This window comes from Apteryx mantelli, chromosome 1 (genome assembly GCF_036417845.1).
Source record: "Apteryx mantelli isolate bAptMan1 chromosome 1, bAptMan1.hap1, whole genome shotgun sequence".
Taxonomy (NCBI): Eukaryota; Metazoa; Chordata; class Aves; order Apterygiformes; family Apterygidae; genus Apteryx; species Apteryx mantelli.
In genome coordinates, this window is record NC_089978.1 from 71,387,743 (window position 1) to 71,410,942 (window position 23,200).

At 38.6% G+C, this 23,200-nt stretch overlaps 1 protein-coding gene across 1 annotated transcript in view; it reads right to left on the reverse strand.

Annotated features, from left to right (window-relative positions):
* Window positions 1–65: 65 nt before the first annotated feature.
* RFX8 (regulatory factor X8) overlaps window positions 66–23,200 on the reverse strand; it is a 34,008-nt gene continuing 10,873 nt past the window's right edge. The window contains 13 exon segments of the mRNA XM_067289711.1: window positions 66–100; window positions 3,930–3,975; window positions 3,978–4,222; window positions 8,221–8,335; window positions 9,542–9,636; window positions 11,204–11,360; window positions 15,574–15,632; window positions 17,106–17,256; window positions 17,925–18,038; window positions 18,584–18,661; window positions 18,746–18,880; window positions 19,884–19,947; window positions 21,581–21,643. Of these exon segments, the coding sequence (XP_067145812.1) occupies window positions 66–100; window positions 3,930–3,975; window positions 3,978–4,222; window positions 8,221–8,335; window positions 9,542–9,636; window positions 11,204–11,360; window positions 15,574–15,632; window positions 17,106–17,256; window positions 17,925–18,038; window positions 18,584–18,661; window positions 18,746–18,880; window positions 19,884–19,947; window positions 21,581–21,643 (1,357 nt within the window).

Here is a 23,200-nt window from a genome sequence, read left to right on the forward strand (position 1 = left end):
TCCGTTCATCTTTTAGAGTAATAAGTACTTCCTTTCCAATTGGAAGATCCAACTTAACAGAAGTTTTAGTAATTCTGTCTTCCAACATGACCTGGATGAGCTGAAAATTAGAACAGAAACATATAAATATTTTGACCGTAGAGACTGCAAATTACTGTTTCTCCCTTTACTGAATAAAAAAACTTCTCTATTCTTTCCTGCTGAACACAAAATATTTTGCAGATACCCAACCTAATTTTATGTCAATTAACTCAACAAGCAGAGATACACATTGGGTTTCCTCGCAGGGTGGCAAAGGTCTGATAGGAACACACAACTCTCTTTTAATACATTATTCATATTTTATCTGTCTGCTATAACTCCTATTCTTCACTTTTTCAAAACAAATAATCTCAGTCCTGTCTTTCCCCCTCATGGGGACCGCTTTTTAATTCTGAAATCCTGGTTTTCTTAAAGTTAGTGGAAGTTTTGCCACTGACTTTAAACAGGTTCAAGATTATACTCTGATTTTTGATCATTTTAGTTACTGTTTTTACTTGATCTCTGTATTCTGGTTTACATACACCACTCAGATGAATACTCATCATTCATTTATGTGAAACAGTTAATTATTTCATTATTTTTTCTCCCTTTATACTAAATCAAAGTGTTTGATTTGCTGTCTGCCAGCTGAGCTTCATATGAACAGTGTTACCTTGGTCTCTCTTTGCTCTGATTTACAGTATATTATATGTCATGTGGGCATGGAATTGGATTAAAAGCTATAGCACAGTGCTCTGCAGATAAACCCACTGCAGGTGTGCAGTTTAATAGGATTTTAATTTGGTAACAGGTGAACAAAGAGAAGAAGCACAGAATGGGATTTTCTAGATGAAAAAAATGCTATTCGTGCTGAGAGAAAGCAACTGCAAGCTCTGTGATAAGCCATAAAGATCAGGCCAATGCTCTCTGAGCTGCACTTTTATAGATTACAGTTCACTCAGAGCTTCTTCACTTGTGCCATTAGTTTCAACAGTTCTTATTTGATACTAATTCCATTTGGCTATACAGTATTTAATCTGCCACATTGTCCATCAAGCCCGCTTTTTAAAAAATCTTGCATTGTCTCATTCCCCTTCCTCTACAGCTTTTCATATTAAAATAATGTTTTCCTTGGGAGATGTCAGCAACTTGGTATTATTCCATTTTCAAGATAATTAACAATAATTTTCATGCTTCAAATTAAAAAAAAAAAAGATTCAAAGATGTGCTTGGCTGTTCAAAATAAATGGAAAAACATGGTCTCTCCGCCAAGGAGTGTAATTTATATTCAGCATGAACTACGAATGAAGGACCAAAAACAGATGGGGAAGGAAAAGGAAGGATGAAGGTGACAACTGAAAGATCATGGAGTGATCTGTTAAGACAGACACATATTGATACTGCTGATGCAAGGGCAGGGTTCGGAGATTCTTCTCTGATTTCTGTTACCAGTCCTCCCTCTCATTTTTCCAGGGCTTCATAGCAGAACTGAGTTTTTAGCACTAATTTCAATGAGATGAGGGTGGAGGTGCAATGAACAGATTTTTCCAAGCATAACAGGCTGTATAGAAGGCATAGAAATGCCTTGTGGGACAAGATGAAAAAGATATGGAGGTTGGTGTTGTTGGCAGATGATAAAGTGGAGGATTGGAGCTGAAGAAAGACACTTGGCCAAATAGAACTGCAGAGGCTGCATGAGGTAAAGAATTTAAAGGAAAAATCACAAAATATACCCTAGATATATAGACCAATATGTCAGGTAGCAGAAACAGAGTCCAGGATACAGCGGCATGGCTGGTGGCTGCCCCTGAGACTGCTGAGGGCTTACATATGCCTCAGAATGGGTTATTGCTGAACGGGGATTAATCAGGAGCGGAGACAGATGGTTGCTTGGGAGCATGGGAAGGCAACCAAAAGGCGCAGAACAGAAATCCTTGTGCAATGGGAATCCATTCAAGGGATCTATGGAGACAGCAATATGAGCAAAGTGGTGGGTGATGGAGATGCTTTTGGCAGCTGCATTTTTCGGCAACCTCTAGAATTAGTATTGACACCCAAAGAGAAGGAACCTGCAACTGCTGAGCTGGGAGTTACCACCTCTTCTAAAGACACAGGTTGACAGAAGTGCTCACTCACCCCATCACAGCTCCCGAGACCCTTCTGAGCTGCAGGTTCAAGTTTTTCAGCTCCCTCACAAACTGCAAACACTTGAACCGCTGCATCAGCTGGCTCTTTACAGTTTCTCTTTTGCATCCTACCAGTATCAGCATCTGCTGTACATGGACTGGTAGAATCCAGGACTTTCAAGCCCACTAGCTGTCAGGATCTTTCATCTCTCTAAGCACTTTCTACAGTCTCTCAATCCTTCACTTTCTCCTTCCCTCTTCCATACCTTCGCTCAGGTCATTCTACTCCCCATTTCACGCTTTATACCCATCCACTCTTACTTTGACACTCGTTGTCCCTTACTTCAACCAGCCTTGCTCTATTTCTGAGACCAGAGATCATGTACAAAATATTCAAAAATGATAAATCTATTTATAAGCACATCACTTATACAAACAAAAAGCCTGGGCAATTCTTGACTGCTGTCACCTGCATAACAGCATTAGAATGGTCATACTGGACCATGCCAAAAGCCCACATTAGCAGCACAGGGGAAGAGCATAAGCAGCGGGGCAGACACAGAGTAACTCTGCTGTTTTATCTCCCCACTTCTGACCATCAGTGGTTTAGAGATTCCTTTGTGATAGCCTGCATCCAGCTCAGTTTGGTTTTTGAAGTCAAGGGGGTATGGCAGGATGAGGACATTATATTACACTTAAAAAAATAACAATCACTGTCAAACGCCCATGATATTCCTATAAACCATTCATTTGTGTCTTCTTTCTCCCCTCCAGTTTTCTTTGCTGATCTAGTTTTAGCTTACTTTACATTTAAAAACATGAGCCCTTCAATGGTCTCAGTTAATATAGACGCTTTTTAAAACAGTTCCTTTCTAATCTTCATCCTATTTTACAGAAACTGAATACATCTTGGAAGGTGCAGGATAAACAGCAAAAGAACTAGAGCAGGATCACCCTAAAATATAATTTTCTTCATGAATCTTGGTGTCATTAACATTTGTCCAGCTTTACTTTCTGGAAAACACAATGTTCCCTGCGACTTAAGATGTGTGGTGTTATTACAAGGAAGCGAAATCTGAAAACAGCTGAGTGTCTAATGCATCACTTATATTAACCACAGAGGCTTGATCCATGTTCCCACATGTCCTTATATTTAGTCTTGTTTTCTAAGGAGAGTTAGACATTATGTTTTCTGCCTGTCATTCCTTATGCTAATAATTTTGAATGAGTGGACTGACTGCAAAAAAAAAGTTTGGCAGAGCAGAAAGGTCTCAAGGATTTTATATTTCAATATGTTTTGATAAAACTAATAGTGAGACAGAGGATGGAGAGCCTATCAGTGCTTCTAATATTGAGAAAAGATGATATGATGCACTCTCTCTTCTGATCAATAAATACATGCATCCTGTCAGGTCAGCCCATGAACAGCATGGAACACACCAGAACAGTGCTGGTCTTGCTTAGACAGCACTAACGGAGAGCTGAAGGTACTTTGGAAACCGAAGGACCTGTGCAAGAATTAGGAAACTGTGGTGAGGCAGATGTAGGTGATGTGGAAATTATAATGCCATAAAAGAATCATGAAGTGGGAGGGCAATGAGGAGGATGTTTTGTGGCTGGGGGTTAGGTGACATTGGATACAGTTCCGTGTGAAACTAGACTTCATTATTTCTACTTCACACACATAGAAAACCCAAAACAAACCCCATACCCCTCCCTGTTTTCCCCACTTATAACCTAGCATTCATTGTAATTTTCTGTAAAGCTAATGTTTTGTTTCACCTTGCTGCCTGTGTCTGTGTCCACCAAACAACTCAGAACTCTGAAAAAAATGTTGCTTAAACTGTCATCGCTCTGGCTCTGCATCAAAGTTACGGGAGTTGGCTGTAGGGCTTTGGTTTGAGATTGCTGCTCTGCAAAATTGTCCAAAAGATGGTCGGGCTCATGAACCAACAGAATGGTTGAGTCATTTTGCTCTACAACACAGAGATTTTCATCTCCCTCCTCCTCTAGATGGGACTGGAAAATGTGAGCAACATATTCCAAGAGCAGCAAATTAAACAAATGCCAGGATCCTAGGTTTAAAGAAAAACAAAAGTAATTATAACAACCTCTTCATTTGCCTATCTTCATAATGTATTCCTTTTTGAAGGACTTCATTCAGGTAACAGGCTAGACTGTAGCAGCCTAGCACTCATCAAACAGTATTTACAAAATTATGTGCTTCCAAATATCAGCAAAATAGGCACCAACTGCAGATTTTAGACATAAGCAAAAGCCTTTTCCCCTTATTTTAGCTAGACATAAAAGTATACTTGTGTTTATTCATTTTCCTGTTCAAGTTCTTCCCCAAAATTCACTGCTACTACGAGGGTTAACAATCACACATCATCCCTATTCCCCCCTCACACAGATAAATCATTCCACCTCTTCCCAAGCAAACCCTCCTATGGACTTCAGTATATTCTGTATTTATAATGTTAGATGGCCTACCCTGCAGCTTGAAGCATAGCTGCTAAAACCAAAAGAAAGACTCACTGAGGCCACTGAACTTTGAAACATACCTTTGGCTGAAAGCCCCTTTACAGTAAAGAGCGTGTCTTCTTCCATGTCATAAATCTGCACAGGAACTCATCCAGCAATTCATAATCTCCACACCAACAAACATGTATACATGAGCATCAGCAAGAAGTTACTACAATTTATATGAACTACCAAGGTCTCCAAGAGCTTTAAAAATGAAAAATATTGCCTCTTCTGATGTTATATATGTCTGAGAAGCTGCTGCTTCTGCTATTTATACTTTTGCACATCCTTAAATCATAGTGAAGGAAGTGAAATGGCTTGTTTATCTATGTGACTATTATGCTTAGAGTTCAAACTATACAACCTGATGCTAGTGCTCCATAAGTGTTTCTAACAGTCTTACAGCACAGGTGTTTTCAATATATTCAAAAAGAGTAAGTGTGAAACAAAAGCTACCACTCCAATTTTCCCTTGGGATAAGATGGAGGGATACAGTTTTGAACTGACATTAAGTTGAAGCAGTTTGCTTACAAAAGAAGAATGCATAAACTGCTAATCATAAATAGCCTCACAAAAAGTCATTTTTTGAGAGTATGTGTAAGGTAGCGTGTGCTGAAAACTGGTGTGGGACCTTTCTGTACAGGAATCAATGGCATCTGATGAATTATCTGTGCTGTCCAAAGATAAGACGAGTCCTGTAGAAGTCAGTGGTCAGGAAACTGAGGTGATCTTCATGGATCTGGAGCTATTTGGATATAAATCTGCAAGTGTCTCCTATTTGAAAGGAGGATGTACCCTAGCACAGGGTTAACCATTAAAGACAGTTAAGAGAACTCTTCTTCCCTTCTACTTTCACACCATAACCAGAAACAAAACAGAGCTATGCTAGGGACCAGGACCCCATCAAACCATTTCGTAAGTATGAATTTCTGAAACAGGTGTACATGCATACTGAGGTCACCATCCAGCCAGCATGGTTCAGCAATACTTCCTTGAATGTCACAGCAGCTAGACTGATAAAGAAAATGGAGGTGTATCAGCTGACATAAGGTTTTGCGATGGAGATAGACAGGAACACACTTGCTGGAGAGGAGGTGGGGCTGAAAGGGCTGTAGCAGTCCCATTAGCACTGACTACTGTAGCACACTTGCACCCTGCTACCTTACATGGGAGTAGCTACACAGTTCCTCTGATCACACTTGGTCATCATCCACATGGAGACTGAGCTGGAAGATGATAAAAGTTGATCCTGAATTCAGAGGTCTGAGTATGCCAGTATATTATATCTGCCCAAAGTACCAAGCTTCAAGCAAAAGCCTCCAGACGGAGGTGAGTTTGGTTTTGGTTACTGTTGTGCCATTTATTTTGGGGGGGAGTCACACTGCACTAATATGACATTCTCACATTTACAGAAAATTCCATGTTTTGCCAAAGTAACTATATCTCCTCAGCATGGATGCTGCTTATTTCAACTTGCAGGATGCCCACAATTCCTGCAAGAAAAGCTGAGATTTAAGGATTTTCTGAAAAGCAATGACCCTGACTACAAAACATTTATACCAGATGGCTTGTTAACATAACTGCTTCAGCTTTGTCCACTAAAACTTGAAATCCTACAGGACTTGCTCTCATAGGAAAGAAGGGGGTGTTATTAGATTATACAACCCAACATCTTAAAGAACCAAGGGTATTAAGAAAGAAGATAACAATGACCAAAATAATTGGAGCATCAAGGAACAAGAATAGAAAATATTCTTTAACTCTTTCATATGCGAGAGTAAATTCAGTCTTAGTGTTAATGAAGTACAATAGGAAGACTATCATAAGCAGGATGAAAACATCATTTGTAACCAGTTTAAGGAAAGCTCAGCAGAGGAAGGGATGCTCTAGATCAAAAGGCATTAACCGTGTCCCCAATCACCGACAACTGCAGAACAGGGAAGCAATTCATTAAACTTCACTTGTGGTGGGAAGAGTGGAGAAGATTCTGTCATCATGGAGAATTTCAATAAATGTTATGCTTCTCATGCTGTTCTTGGAATTCATTCACAATTTCCTCATTGCCCAAAATATGCATCCAGCACTGGAGAATTCTGTAGAGAACTCAAGATCTTGAGAGACAGAGAGGAATGTTTATTTTATTATTACTGTAATGCTTGTAGTGGCAGTCATGGACAGGGACCCCACTGTGCTGTGTGCCAGGGTAGACACAGAACAATATTCTAATTCTGCTCCAGAGAATTTGCAATCTAAATTTAAGGCAACAGGTAACAGTAAATGCAGACAGAAAGTGGGTATGCATTCGTGCACACGTACATGCACGTGTGTGCACACACACAGACACAGACACAGAAATTAACTGGGAAGAGTGGAGAATACAAAAGGCAGCAAGCTTAGCACATTCCTTTGTTATGTCTTTGTAGGAAACATGGGAAAGCAGAGTTTTGAAAAGGGATTTCAAAGAAGATAATGAGGTATTTTTTGGCGATTTGTGTGGAGCTCCACTCAAAAGAACAGTAAAAAAATATGAAGGTGCTTCTTTGAAAAAACAATCAAAAAGCAGTGGCTCATGCAGTCTGAGATCAGATGTTGATCACAGGCTCAAGGAGAATTTCTCTAGAATGAATTACAGACAGCTTGTGCAAGGTTTTGCAAGTAAAGAGAAAGGCGCTTAAGTTTGATGCAGTATAGAAATGGAAGGGACACAGAGAGAGAATGGATTCAAGACACAGTTCTGCCAGTTCAAGAAAACTGGAATAAATGTGGTTGGGGTCCTGTCCTCTCTACCACTTGACTGCTTCCCTTGCCTTGCACTGGTGTGTGACTGATTTGATGCTTGACAGCTCAGAACACTAAAACAGAGAGAAAACTAATGCAACTAAAGGAGTGACTAGTTCTCAGTCAATTTAACACCCTAAACATGCTTGCTGCTGGCTAGTCAAATACTTGTGTCAGTATAAGGCACAAGGAAAAGGAAGGAGAGTTTAGCTGCTGTCAGTGAGACTGCCTTTTTGGCAACTAGTTATTACACTGGCTTTGATATATCGTGTTACACAGAAAGAATCTGAAAGACTAGGAGCTATCACTTGAGAGATCTGGAATTTTTATGGCTTGAGATATTATCGGCCCAGCTCTCCATCACACCCTTCTGCTGGAGTTTGCAGCTCTTGTAACATGGGTGAACAGACATTCACACCTCAGGCTACTGTTCTCCCCTTCCCCTCAGACAAATGATAGCTTCTGCCGAAAGAGGGAGTCCTGCCCTTCCCACCATCTCCAGGTGCATGATTGTACTTTCACCCCTTATGCTCATCCTAGAGTTTGGATCAGAGAACTGATCTGGTTGAAAACTAATGATTTTACTTCCCTGATCTGGCTAACCACATCACCAGACAAATGCTACTGCTTGAAGCAAGAAAGGCAGTAGGAACAAGTGATGCCCCTTTTGATTGTAGCTTGAATTTATGTCAGTTAAAATGATCTGCTGCCTCTGTCATCTTCTCAGGTCACAGAGGGGTGTATCAGATGAAGGTCACAAAGATCTTACCAAAACTGACTGTACGGCAGAGTGTCATAGCTTTGCTTACTCCAGTTAATAGGAAGTTCCATCTGAGCTGGAAATTAGCTGCCAGTTTTTTAAACTCCTCTTTATTTTTGCTTGGCTGCAAGTAAGGGAAAAATTCTGCTTTACCATAAAGCTAATTAAAAGAATTTCTTATTATATTGCAGACATTATTTCCATATACAAATTGCATATAAAGGTGGAACAAACAGTTGTTTGGTTAGTATCCTAAAATAACTTATGTTGAAAGGGACCTCTGGAGGTCATCTTGTCCAACCTCTTGCTCAAAGCAGGCCCGGCTTAGTTCAGATTGCTCATGGCCTTGTCTAGTCAAGTTATTACAGTCAAGGAATACCTTCAAGGATAGAGATTCCACAACCTTTCTGAGCAATCTCTTCCAATGTTCAACTACCCTCATGGTATTTTTTTTTTCATCTATTGGATATTTCCTATGTTGCAACTTGTGTCTGTCGCCTCATGCCCTACCACTGTGAACCCCCCAAAAAAGTCTGGCTCCATCTTCTCTATGCCATCCCATTAGGCAGCTGAAGGTTCTGTGAGGTGAAGGCACCATAGAACTGCAAGGTACTATTGTTAGTAAAAAAAAAAAAACCAAACAAAAAAACCGCATGAATTACTGGGAAATAATTAAGCTAAAGAAGTACAGTTTACCCTGCTTTTTCAGAAAGGGAAGAAAAGTCTTTAACCACCCCGGGCCCCATGCAGTAAAATTAACTGGTCTGTCTGACCATCAGAATGCAGTGGAACCATCAAGCTACTGCTGGTTCTGAATCACTAATGGAGCAGGAGGGGCAGAGCTGATAACCTAGGGAAAGGTGTATATGCAAGGATGATTAGACTTGAATCTTTCAGAAATAAGTGCTAGAGCCATCGTACTAGAATTTATCACTCTCCTACTACCTGCTCGACTCAACAGTTTCATGAACCAACAACTTCAGGAATCATGAAGTGTTCTCTTCATTTTACAAACCTTTTTCTTACAAATCTTGTTTTATAAGAGAGTGTTATAATGGGTGTCTATAAAGTGAGACCAGATACTGAAATTGCCTGAGTGGATATATGCACAGAAATATGCCTGTGGTTGTTTGCACAGATGGAATTTTTGTATGCCAATTAATTCCCCCTTTTTCTGCAGCATGCATAAATTGTATTTATGTAAATCTGCAGTCTGGTCAGGTTGCTAGTATACAGTGCAAGTCCTGCAAACTATTGATAAGTCAGCATGTAACATGATAAACAGTGTGATCACTCTTTCTTTTCTGAAATAATGAAGCTAATTTTATACCTGAATGACAAAAGCCTGAAGATTTGAAGACATACAGTTCAGGAAAATCCGAATATCTGTGGAAGTGTCCAGCAAAGCTATTAAGTCATTCAAGCCTATAAAATATGTAAGGGAGATGCATTACTTGAAGTGGCTGGCTTGCTTTTTGGTTTGATTTGCAGTTTTTAGCTTTTTTTTTCTTTCAACTTTAATTTAAAATATGTTAAAACATCTGTTTATAGCATTTTGATTAATACACTCATATCATTCTTTTACTGTGGAATTGTACCCAACTCTGAAATCAGTCCTATCCTATTCAGATTTCTGTCCATTTCCACCATGGCTGTATTGACCTACTCATCATGGTAGAGGTGGCAAGAATAAACAGTTTAATTGTGAAAGCTGGAGTTTGGTTATATGCAGTATCAACTTACTTATCTGAGCTTTTATGTGGTTGAGGAAAAAAAAATCTTGTTTTATCTGCTGAGGGGAAGAAAACTGTTTTAAAATAGTAACAGATAACACAGAAAATTCTGCTGACCAATAGAAATATAGATAATATTGCCAAATACCAGTGCAGCTGTATCCCCAAAAGATTTGAATCTACCATCCAGTGCCAAAAATTGTATCACTATTGCACCTCTCTGAATTTACACCCTTCTAATTGAAATGTCTTCCTTCAGGAAGGTATGTGCATAAGGCTTGTGAGACCTTGTTTATTATAAATCAAAACTTACAAAAGCAACAAAAACAGAAAATGCAGTAAATCCAACTTGAAAAGAATAAGATCATCATTAATATAGAGAGAATATGTAGTAAAAACATTCTGCACAGTATTTTGGATTTTAAGACATGTATATAAATATTATTTAAATGATTCTCATGATGCTTCTGTGAACAAGGCAAATTATTCCTACTGAAAACAGTCACAGAAAGGCTGCAACGCATCCCTTGTCAGAGAGCAAGTCAGTGGCAGGCAAGGAACAAAGAGCTCAGGTTCTCACTATCAATTCTGTGCACAGTCTAGTTCAAGTTGCCTGTCTCTTGCTAATAATTTAAATGGCAGTTCATTAATCTAAGAATTAACTTGCCATTATGTTCCCATCACTTTTCATTAAACTGGCAAACACATTATATCATGGCTCCATACAAACTGTGTATTTTATTGTTTATAGCACAACATCAATTCTAGAGGCCGCAATACAGAAAAATGACATGAATGCTTTAAGGTCAATAAGTCCTTGTCCCATTCAACATGCAATATTTAAAATTTGGCTATGTGAAATAATTTTGTGTACTTAGATTAATAACAGAGAAAAATGCAGAATGCAACTCTTCAAACTTCTTTTTATCACAGAAAGCAATAACAAATGAATATCCCTGTTTGTCAACCTTCTTCCAGAAGATGTATCATTTAATAACACAAAACCCACCCTTGTTGCCATAGAAAGCTTTAAGACACAATCAGAATGGAAAGCTTTTCATTCTTAACCTTTAAAGTTAAAAGGATAATATTACATGATCCATTCTCAATTTTATTGGCTCTTTTCCAGTACTTAGGGTTACTGCAAGACAGTAATTCCCATTAGGGCAGATGCCATGAATAAACAAGAGGAAATGCTAGAGCTTTAACAATGTCAAGCAAGGGCTTAAATGGATAGAAAAGATACAAAAAGATATTACATTTGAGTTCTATGTCATTCTCCAGTTCATCCGGATTCCTAAACTTCTTTTGAAAGGGGTTTCCATGAATATCCACAAATTCCTGATCGATGACAGCATGCAAGTCTGATTTTAGAACAGTGACTTTGCTGTTGTTGTTCAAGACTATTTTCATTGTCTACAGATAATAAGAAAACAGTTAATGTCTTTCATTTTGTTAAATCCTTAACTCAGTCAAAAAGCTTCCCTTATTCAATGCTAAGTTAGAATAGGGACTTTAAATATATACACAGTCTCCAAATGGGGGGGAAAAAAAATCAAAGGAGATAGATAAATCGTAAGTGGTCTTCAAGCCTTTTTTGTTCTGGATGATATTCTTTTCAATGACACTTTGTATTGCTGTGTGTGATGGAGCAGACAAGGCTGACAGATACTTGAAGTATCTGGGCAATTGCCTGGGCAATCTTTTGCCTATAGTTTTATAGCTATGCCAAATAACAGTATTTTGTCTAAAATATGGAAAGGTGTATCAGGACCAACTTTCCTGCAGTACCACCTGTCCTTCATATACATTTCAATTAAATGTAAAGGCAACTTTTCTCAAGTTACCCAGACCTTTGAGAAGATAAAAATAACACTGGAATCTTTAGAAATACGGTATCAGTTAAAATAATATTACTGGAGATTTTATCTCATTTACCTGTGTATGAGTCATTTGTGGATGAGTCTAGTTTCATATTTGTCCCCAAAAATATTATTCAGACAGATACTGCAAAAAATCTTCAGCCTAACTTCTGATGAACTGCCCATTTCTTCACTATTTTTTTCAATTAATTGCCAGTATCACACAGTATTGCTTCAGATTACTGACTAAAACATTTTAAGGGGGAAAACAGTGAAGAAAATTAAATCTGAAGACATTGAAATTCATTAATCTATAAATTTAGTCTCTCACTTTCACACTGGTATCAGTAGGAGCCTAAATTGTTGAATTTGGGCTTTTTAGTGCATAATGAATAATGTTTGGCTTTCCAGAGGAAAAATAATTTCCGGTAAAATTCAGAAAATTTTCAGGATTCATAAACATCTTCACAAATCCCATTCATCATATGCATGATAGAGAACGCTGCTGACTACACCTCACAAACAGCAGTGAATCCAGCTGCCCATTTGTTTGAAAATATAATTCTCAATCTGGTGATTTTTGTTTTTCATTATTCTGCTAGTTTTACTGAAATATCAAAAGCACTGCGATTCTGACACAGTAATCTCTTTCCACAAAGTTAAAGACAAAGTCTCTTTTCTTATTTTACTTGGAGTTTCCAGTATCAAAAGAACAGCTGCTGCTTAAAATAAGAACAAACAAGCTGGACACTGGAAAGGAACTACTAAGCACAGAACTTTCAATATGCTGCTAACACCCAATTCCATATTCCAATATTTTAGACTACTTTCTTGAGCCATTTCACTTCACTATACTAAGTATAACATCATAAGTGACTGAGAGCCAGCCCTGACAACACTTAAATACTGCTTACCAGAGGCAGGAAGCAGCCACAAGAAATGATAAGCATTATATTCACGTTCCTTTCTCACAGGGAATTCTCACCTTTTTATACACCCATTATTTCTATATGACCAGGTAGTAGCAGATGTCAGTCTGCTTTATCTACACATGATGGGAAAGTTACTTCTTTCTTTTGAACGCTGACCCTGACAAAATTGTCCATATTTTCTCACCAGGTGGCTAAATTATTGCAAAGTACTCTACAAGGGACTGTGTGTTTACACCATTCAAAAACCGCAGCTGTACAGTTCCTCAGCAGTACTTCTCATTAGGAGCACAGCAACCTGCTTTGACCACCAGTCCCTAGTTGAAATTCAAGATGTGTTTTTGACAGAGAAAATACAGAAGGATGATTAGAAATATCAAATGACTCCTGTATGAGAAGACTAAATAAAATTCAACTTAGGATAGAAATAACTGAGGAAAGATATGATAGAAGTTTACATGAAAAGTAGCATGAAGAAGAACAGAAATTTTAAAACAAATAAAGTATTTTTTCACATGAGAAACAATTAAACCCTGGAACTCACTACCCCAAGATGTTGTGGATGCCAAAAACAAGCTATTAAATACAAAGAAGCGGATACAACCTTCCTCTCAGATTGCTGGAAGCTAGGATAGTACAATGCAGGAGGAGTGAGATACCACTTGTTCTGTTCTGATCCACTTCACCTGAGCATCTGATGAGGGCCACCAGGGGAAACAGGATACAAGTCAACACAGACCTCGTATCTGGTCTGACCTTGTATTTCTGTCCAAGTGACATCCACATCCCCATGAAGTAGCTGCATGTTTCTCACAAGCTGAAAATTTTAAACATTTGTGATGGTACACTGTCTTCTGATATACACTACTTACTCTTTTTTGCTGGAGCCCAGACTTAATAGCCTTGGCAAGTTCTCTAACAGAAGTTCTAATTCAGGCTATACGACTGCTGAAAGATGATGGGGATGTTCATTTACAAGAACTATACAATTTCACTTGTTGAAACTATTATTTTAAAATAGCTAATGGGTCTAATAGTCAGTTACACTGGAACTCATTTGCCCTTCCCTTATATTTCAAAGAGGCCCTGGAGAGGGTGCAAATATCATTTACTTGTGAGAATACTGCCAAGAGCTCTTTAGCATAAACAAGAACCAGGCTCAGAATGCATTCAGTTGTAAGTCTACTTATGACCCAGATTCGCAAGTCTACAAGGTTCACTTTGTGCTGATTAAATGGTGTAAAGTGGACATAAAACAGCTAGGGGCTGCCACGAGAGAATTCCCCCCAACAAGGCTAAAATTCTCCTGGCATAAATCTCAAGGGTTTAAATTAAAGTTGACTCTCTGTGGCTTTCTCCTTACATTAGGAATGGGCAGGGAAGAATCAAAAAGCTCCAACGAGCTCCTTGACAGCATAGCTCAAGCACAAGAAGAAAGATATAAAGTCTAAATACACAAATCAAACTTGCTAGATCAAGTTCTTTGATGCATAAAAAGCACTGTTTAGTAGCATATGAAGCTGTGCTTATGAAGTGTCAGTATCTCCAAGGGCTGCTGCAGTAGATCGGAACTGAGGGTGCTCAGAACTTCACAGAGGTAGACCCTTTGCCTATGTTAGCACACATATGTACGTTTGTGCATTAATTTTTTTTTAATTTTTTAAATGTGAAGTGTGACTTTTGTATGTTGCTGGCAATGAGGTTTTCCCATAAAGAAAAGCTACATTTAGTAAGGGAAAATGTGACAACAGCATGCAGTCCAAAGAGCCACAGTTCCCCTTCTCATTCCCTTCATTGTTGGGACACAGTGTAGTGATTTAACCCAGCTAGTATCTTGGCAGAATCCTGTACTTGCTCTTTGAAGCAGAGGAGCCAATATGCTGCCTGTTTTTTTCTGCTTTCTTCCCCATTCATTGCCTATCTGATCTATTGTATCCCAACCCACCTCAAAAACCAGTGATTTGGAGGCATCTAAGGCCAGCAATGGAAGGAACCCTACTGGGAGGGTACAGCCCATCATACTTAAACACACTGAGTAATTGCAGTTTGATGAAACAATATATGACACAGTTCAAAGAGCTGATGCATCTCCTCTGTCACTATAGCTGAGAAGAATGATACTGTAGAGCAAAAAGTAAACGGAGATACGGTTTGAGAACTCTGATTTTGTCTCATTCTTTGCCCCCCCAAAAAAGCCAGAGCGATGACTCTGAGGAGGAACGTTCAGAGGATACACCCCCGCAATGCTCCTTCCAACACTGTCTGGGCAGAGGGTAGAGAAGAGTTTGTCAGCTGATCCCCAAGGGTCCATGAAGAAGGTCAGGGTCTCTGCAACAGCTTGAGCCCTTAAAGATCTTATGCCCAGCTCCCCAAGAGCATGGCTTCAGTGAAACTGGGGTATTAATGATTTCCCTTGTAAAGGCTGCTACAGTGCTCCTCAGAGACAGCGGTCAGGATGCTACATAAAACCAGCTTTAGGGTAACTCCAGCATGTGTTAACTGATTTACTTTCTATGGCTGGGCAAAGATACTGTAAACCCTCATCTGAACCTTCCAGCTACTGTGGTTGTTCTCCGCTCCACGGAGGACCATTGACTCTATCTCAGAAGTTTTCACAGAAGCCAAAGGGAGAGAAAAGGCTGCTTCAGCATACTTACTGTGTGGGAAGAGATGGGTAAGAGGGTGAGCACGATTCAGATGATAGTCAGTATACAAATAAGAACACTTGTTTTGCTGCTGTACTACAGTGAAGCATCTGATAAATAAAACAAACTGAGGCTGGACTTCTTGAGCGAATGAGATGCTCAGGTTTTTTGTTTCATAGCTTCTGGAACTTACCTTGGCTATACTAGAAAGATATGTCTTTCTTCTGAGTCTTTTTACAAACACTGTAACTTCTGTTAAAGAAGAAGAGGTAGATGTTTCATATCATTGATATTTTACATTCCCAAAGACAGTAATGAAGATAGATCTTTTAAGTTAGAAAGTGGATCTCTGAGGGAGCAATGTAACAGGCTAAACCAGGGCACAGTGAGGGCACTGAGCCAGCATTATGCACTAGGGACCCTATCGGTTTAACGCTTGCAAGCTGCAGCTGCCTAGGTTACCACTTTTCCTTCACTGCAAATCTGTTAACCAATGACACAAAGGAAAAATACTTCAAATAATTTTTACATGAAATACTTCTTAATTGAGAGCAACACTGTTTTACATATACAGTTTAAGATCAATGAAAACAACATTAATTGTAAACCTTCCACACTTTGATTAAAGAGTTTAAATCTTCACCTTTGTGCATCTATAATTCTGCAGCACTGTTAATAAAAGTTGATTTCTTTGGTTCTATTTGCTCCTGTTCATAATGTGTTATAATTATGAAAAGCATGGTCCAAGAATATCTTTTTTAAGAATAAAATATAAAATAATTGATTCTTAGTTGAAGAAAGACCAAGTATAAATTGACTTACAAACTTCTGCAGACAGGCAACTGTTTTCAAGTGAAAAGGTTTTCAAGTGAAAATTTCTGCTTCTCTGAAGTTTGTACAAATCAGAAAGCCCAGGATGTGTACAGAAAGGATTGTATCTGATTAATTATATATAATTCCATGTATACAAATACGTTAAAAAAAATTTCTAAGTTTGCACTGTCAAACATTCAAAAGGTAAGAAATGCCAGAATTAAGACTGACTGTGCAAATCTTTCCTGCAAAATAATGATAATACAATCCTTTGTCTACACAGAAAGCCCTGCTTTGTCACTGAGATGGTTTTCAATCAATGAGCAACTGAGAAACATTTTGTTTTAGCCAAACGCTTTAGCATCATATATATATATATATATATGAATGTATGTATATATTTACAAACACACACATATACACACACTTTTATATATTACACACTATTCAAATCCTATTCTAATGACAGTCACAGTTTCCTTAAGGGCCTATGACTTTTTTTTCACTTTAATATTGAACTGTCCTATAGCTATTAATTAATCTGTCTTCATAAAACCATTTGCAAGGTGAAGAGACGGAACAATACCTAATTGTCAGAGAGGATGCCTTCACTGCATATTATTCATAATCATCTACGTAGCCAGAGTGATCAGGGCAGAGACAGAGCTTTAAAAAGATTCAAGCACACTTTAATTTACCATAAACTGGGAATAATTTGGCTTAAATTTGTTCTCACATGGTATCTGAGACCATTTATTTTTAACTGTATCCCAACTAACTCTAGTCTTCACTACTACCAAATTACATCAGCTAAAAAAGTTTTAAAATTAAATTATGCAAAAGTCTTGCAACACAGTCTTCTCTGCAGTTTAAGCAAAGATTATTTTCTGAAAATCTATTACTCAAACATACCTTTAAATTTGGACTTTTGGAGCAGTAATGGAAACTCTTCCAAAGCATTAAGCAGCCAAAGTTTAACATTTTTACTGAACAATTTGATTGACTTCAAGTATTGTATAGACACATCCTCCAGGAAATCATTAAGTAGAATGTTCTCCATTTCCTATAATACAAATTCATGGAACTGCATATGATTGGTGTACTACAGATGTTTACAGCAGCATGAAACAAAGTTATACTTATGGCTTAAACATAAATTATACTAGAGCCCATTTTTTCCTCCACTGAAGTCAATAGCCAAGCTACATTCATTTTATTAGCAGAAGAAAAAAGATCCTAACTATAAACACTGTTTCCTGGATTAATTATTAGATGCTACTTGGTAAACAGTTGTAAATAAGAAGCAAATTATTTTGAACAGCAAACTGCCTATTTCTATGTGGAATGTCACTGAGAAAGTCTATGCAGTAGTATTATCAAAGGAAAAATAACACCCTCATAGTTTAGAAAACAGCTATCAGTCACTATTTCAGTCACATATATGCTCATGCCAGAACAGACTACATTTATAACAGCATACTCCACTGATGTTATGGACTTTCAAAGGAATATATGGCAGCAAAATGGAAGTTGTCTCAAATTCCACTGATTTCTTTCAAAATCTAAACTGTGCTGTCTCAAAATAAAATACGAAGAACAGACTTGAGGTTCAAATAAAAATCCCATTGTACAGCACATAATAAACAACTGATCTTTCTCCTCAGGTAGAACCACTGTAAAGATACAAACATATAATAAAATAATTACAACAAACAAATGTGTCTACAATACCTTGAATAGTTGCCTATCATAGTATTTGAGCAGCTGGCATACATCTGGCAATGACATAAGTGTTGTTGTTTCAGGCTGCAAAGACTTCCAGAATGATATGATACAGTCTTCAACCTATTGCACAAAGTCCTTTATTAATTTCCACTAATTTTGCATTTGTGAAATGTGAAGCGCAATTCAGTAAAACAACACATATTAGCACAGAAGCAAAAGAATTAGTTTTGAGCTTGTCTCTCTGCCTGGCCCTGTCCTGGCCAGGCTCAAGCATAAGTAGAAGCATCCGGGTGCAACAAGCTGAATCCAAGCTTGAAGCTTGCAAGGGAGAGTAAGAAAAAAAGAGAAGCAAAGAAAAGTAGGTCTGGTCACAGATATGCTGATATAATGAAAGATATGTGTCCATGGCCATTGTGTTTTGTGCTGAGCTCAGACCTGTTGGCATGTTAGGAATGCTTTGGATATGCCTACAGAATCAAGTCCTCAGAGCATGTTATGTTAATTAAAAACTCCAGAAAGATTTGACTGAATGTGCCTTTTGTCTATAAATGATCATCTACCTTAGATAAGACACTCAGGTAAATAAGCTACAAAGAAACAATTTTATTCTTACAATTGTATGCTGTCATTGAAATGCATGTCACTCAAGCATAGGCAAGGCATACCTTGTCAAGCTCTTCCTTTCTCACATTCTGTAAAATATCTTGACAATAGCTACAGTACTCATCTGCAAGCAGTGCAACCTAGAGAATGGGAACAAAAGGAGTGTACAAAAAGATCATACACGCAAAGAGCTCATTTGCTTGATTATGAATACTTAAACATACCAGTTCATAGGGGTGTTTCTTCCCTAGCTCTTGCTCCCAAGAATAGAGTTTCCTGAATTCAGGCAACGAGTATTCAAATCTGTCTTCTTCATTCTTCAAATTAATGACAGAAGGGAAATAGTGCAAATCCTTACTCTCAATGCAACAGAATTTATTTTAAACAACAAAAAAATCACACAATTATCCTATCACTTGTATTAAAGTTATTAAGTATTTCTTTAAAGTTGCATAACATTATTTTTTAACAGCATGTATTTCTTCACAGGAATGCTTGTCCCTTTCTTTAGAAAGTAAGGGTGGACGAAAGAAACAAGCACGCTTAACTAAATATTTAAATCCTAAAGAGTACATCCATTCCTTTTCAAATCAAGTGAATATTTAATGCTATACATAGCTTACACATATATTTTCCATAGCACTCATTTCACAGTTGTAACATTCTAAATAAGGCTACAGATAGTTGGCTCTGCTATAGAGGTGACAGCACATTTTTCATCAGCTGTCATTACATGCACTTCATTGCGCTCATTACTGTGTCTGAGTGCTCTGTAAAAATAAGACATACAGTTTCTTCTTTTTCTTCACTTTGGTTCACATAATTCTGTTGCTCATGTTCTGTTGGCTGACTTCCAGCAATTCCAGTGTCAAGCCAATTCATAACAGCACACTTATCTGAGAACTGCCACAGGTTAGCCTAATACCACCCCTTCTTTCTGAACAGGGATTGTGTTCTTTTTTCTTAATCCTTTCATAGTATTTAAATACTTATCATGCCAATAAACTCTCAGTGAATTGAAAACACACTGGCTCAGCAGCATGAGGGTCTCTAACTGTGGGCCTCAGACAAAGAAGGCTGTGCTCACTAACTCCCCTAGTATTCAAAACCTGGGCACTCAGCCACAATTTCCACTCTCAGCATAGATAAAATTATTTGAGCTGACACTGAGACAATAAAAATATTTAACTACCAGGTGAAATAAGAATGGGAGGTGTAAGCATTTAGTGAGACTATGCAGAGAAAGATTATTTCAAAGAATATGATGGGTTAACTGTACTTCATTAAAATGTTTCATATAGCAATTCTAATTAAACATACAGATACCCATTTTGCTGTAAGTCTAATTTATCCAAAACTCACTGTTCCTTTTTTCTGGCTATTGCTCTTGTAACCAGCTGCATCTCCAGAAGTGCAGGCATCTCCACTGTGGTGAAATGCACAACATAAAAACCCTTTTAAAAAACCACCAATTCCTTCTGTGTTTAGTATGCAAATGATCTCAAACTGGATAGAGTGCACTAGACTGAAGTATACAACATTTAGTTTGTGAAAAAAAATAAACTCTTTCTTATCATTCAGCACCCCATGATTTTCTAATAAGTCTGAAGACTTAGTTCTTCAAGATAAAACTGAATCATTAAAAAGACAGCAAAGTAGTAGCCATTTAAGAGTGCAGTCTTCCACCTTCTTGTACCAAAATCATGATTTTCTATTTATAATTGCAGTTCCTTTGCAATGATCAAAATAATTATAAACATGCAAATAATGAAAGCATAACCATCCTCATGCTTTGGTTACACAGTATATCCATTTTCTGCACCCTTTATCAATTTAGATAGTAAACTAATAAAGACTCTGTCCCCAGTTTTCTTTGCAAGTCTTCCATGATGTTCCACACCTTCAGAATTGATGTGGACCTGCAGAGGAAGCTGGTTTGACAATTAGACCGAAAAACCAGGAATGTGGGAACCACAGGCTGCTTTCTTGCTTTAACATCTCCTACCTCTCTCTACGCCTGTTTCAATGAGGCTAATCCTCAAGGAGAGAGAGGTAATGCAGCTAGGAAAAGGGACATGTTGTCAGATTTGGATTCCTCCATTTGAACCCCCATCTGTTGATGACACCTGCTTGCTGTCTGTGAAGTCATTCCAAACTCCAGGGTCCTTTTGGACTCAGATATTTTGGAGGGTCATAGTCAGGGCTTTGGAAAAAATGTGCTTCCATTGGTGAGTGCCCAGAAGCCAACACTCAGGCTATCTAATCAGATACCGACTGTGTGCTGGCGACTGCAGGTTTTCATCGCTGTGATTTATGATAAATCAGGCTGCCACCATATGCACTGAAAAGGCAGAAGACGAAATGCAGCAGCTTATCTGCTTGGAAGCTCAAGCCACTGAGAATGCCTCCTCACGATTCTCTAGAGTCTAAGCAGTGTTCTTTGTTAGGACAGGGACCACTTCCTGTCCACAAGACTGACCCTTGTCACCCGAAAAATCACCTCTCCCTCTGCTACTGTTCTCTGCCACAAAAGCTCTGCTCCACTGAAACAAAAAGCTGTCTGCCAAAGACTGTTACAGGGCACAACCTTAATATTGCTTATGTTTAGCAATACTCCTTTTCCCACATCTTTTAAAGTTTGTGGCTGGACAGACAAAAGAATATGCAAGTAGACATGTTCCATAACACTTCTTTTAAATGGGTCATTCTTGCAGATTTCTAAAGCCTGTGATACAAAATTAACGAATATTTTCCAGTTCCTGCTCTGACTGAGAAGGCAGCCAGCTGTATCTTCTGCTGCTGCTACTATGGCAACACGTATCAGCAGGCTCTGTTCAGCAGGCTGGGGCATGCTGGCTCCTGGGCTCACCCCTTGCGTGGGCCCAGCAGTGCGAGAACGGGTGCTGCCTAGAAACAGACAAGCGGTAGCCTTCTCCCTCTGCTCTGCAGCAGCCAGATGAAAGCTCAGTGATAATTAAGTGCAAATACCTATCTCATCTTTGCTATGGAATATTAATATCTATGTGCTCCTGTGGTTAGCAAATGCGATTCAGACTTACCCAGCACCCATACATGGGCTTGACTGGCACGGAGAGCTGTCCCTCTCCTGTGGAACACAGCGCCTAAAGGCAAGACATGCAAAAAAAGACGGTGGGTGGAAGAAGGGGGAAAAAAAGAGGTAGCAATAAAATCGCAAGGAATTTAACTGTATATCTTGCTGAGTTTGGATGATGCTATGAGGTGGGAACTGGAGCTAAAATAGGAAATACAATGACTGGGATGGAAAAAAAACCTAACAGAGGAGGCAAACGGAAGGACAAAGGAAGAATGAAATGAGGTAGGCTGGTGAATGTGCATGCTGCTGACTATCAGATTATACTGAGATTAGAGAAGGCCCCGTTCACATTTGCCAGCCTCATTCCTGAAGAATCACCTCAGATTTTTTTATAAAAAATCACAGGTTTGCTTCATTAGAAAATAAGAGGCCCAAACCTTCCATATTACTAGAATCATAAAGCAACTCTTACAAAGCCAAAATGTGCTCACATTTTTGTTAACACTGCCATACTCCAAGCCTCCTTGATCTGCCAGAGCAGGTACCATTTTAGGGAAAGCACCTCCTCAAAGCTCCCATTCCTCAAAGACACCCTACTGTAATGCAAACCATCAAAATAACATATTCCTTCAAATCTCCTTAATACATTTGTATACTCCATCAGTTACAGTTCTGTTTATTTACATTCACAACAACGTCATCATCGGAGTGGCAGTAGCAATATCTTCAATCTAAGATTTCAAAACATACCAACCCACAAGTGTTTTCTGAGAAGATCGTCGTCAGCCCTACTGTGCGCACATTTCAGCAAGGCAAACTGACACATCCAAGGCTTTGCTGACTACCAAAAGACAAATGCCTTCTTTGGAGTCAAAGGCAAACAGTTACAGTTTTATTGCTATTTATGTTACACCAACAAGCAAAGCTCCCAACCTGCTAGACTCTTCAAGGGCCTAGTTCCTTTCTACCACCATCATGTCAATTGACAGCAACCTTAATATGGTCAACAAAGATTGTTTTCAGTAATTAGAGACGGTGGATCCCAAATTTGAAACCATCTCTTCTTGCTAGCCCACAGGTTGGGTGGGTGCGCTGGGATCTCAGCTGGACTCCTGACTCCACCTTCCCCTCAGGTCGATGCAACAGAAAGAGCATCTGCATGTTGGATTGTATTCAGTCATGGGAGGAAGCAATAGTTATTTAGGCCATGATCAGTACTTGAACAGCCATTCCCTGTCTCTGCCAGGGGAAAATGGCAACAAGCCAGAGGGTTATATCCCATTAGCTGGGTATGGTCCACAGACCAGCATTTGCACTGCACTGCAGTAACATACTAAAAGTCTTCTTCACTGGAAGTCAGAAATTTCCACATCAATACCCTATTTCAAACTGAGATGTTATGGGTCAAGCATCCCTGCTGCAATTATAAGATTGCCTCAGCAAGAAATTTGTCCTTGCAGCTAGAAAACCCCCCAGGTTTTGATTAATCTCTTTCTACATTTGCTTCCTTTAAAAAAAAAAATCTATAATTTGTTGGTGGTAGTTATACCAACTTCATTGGATCAATGGAAAATGAATTCTGAATTCAGAAAGCACTGAACCCTATACAGGTCAGTGAACATGC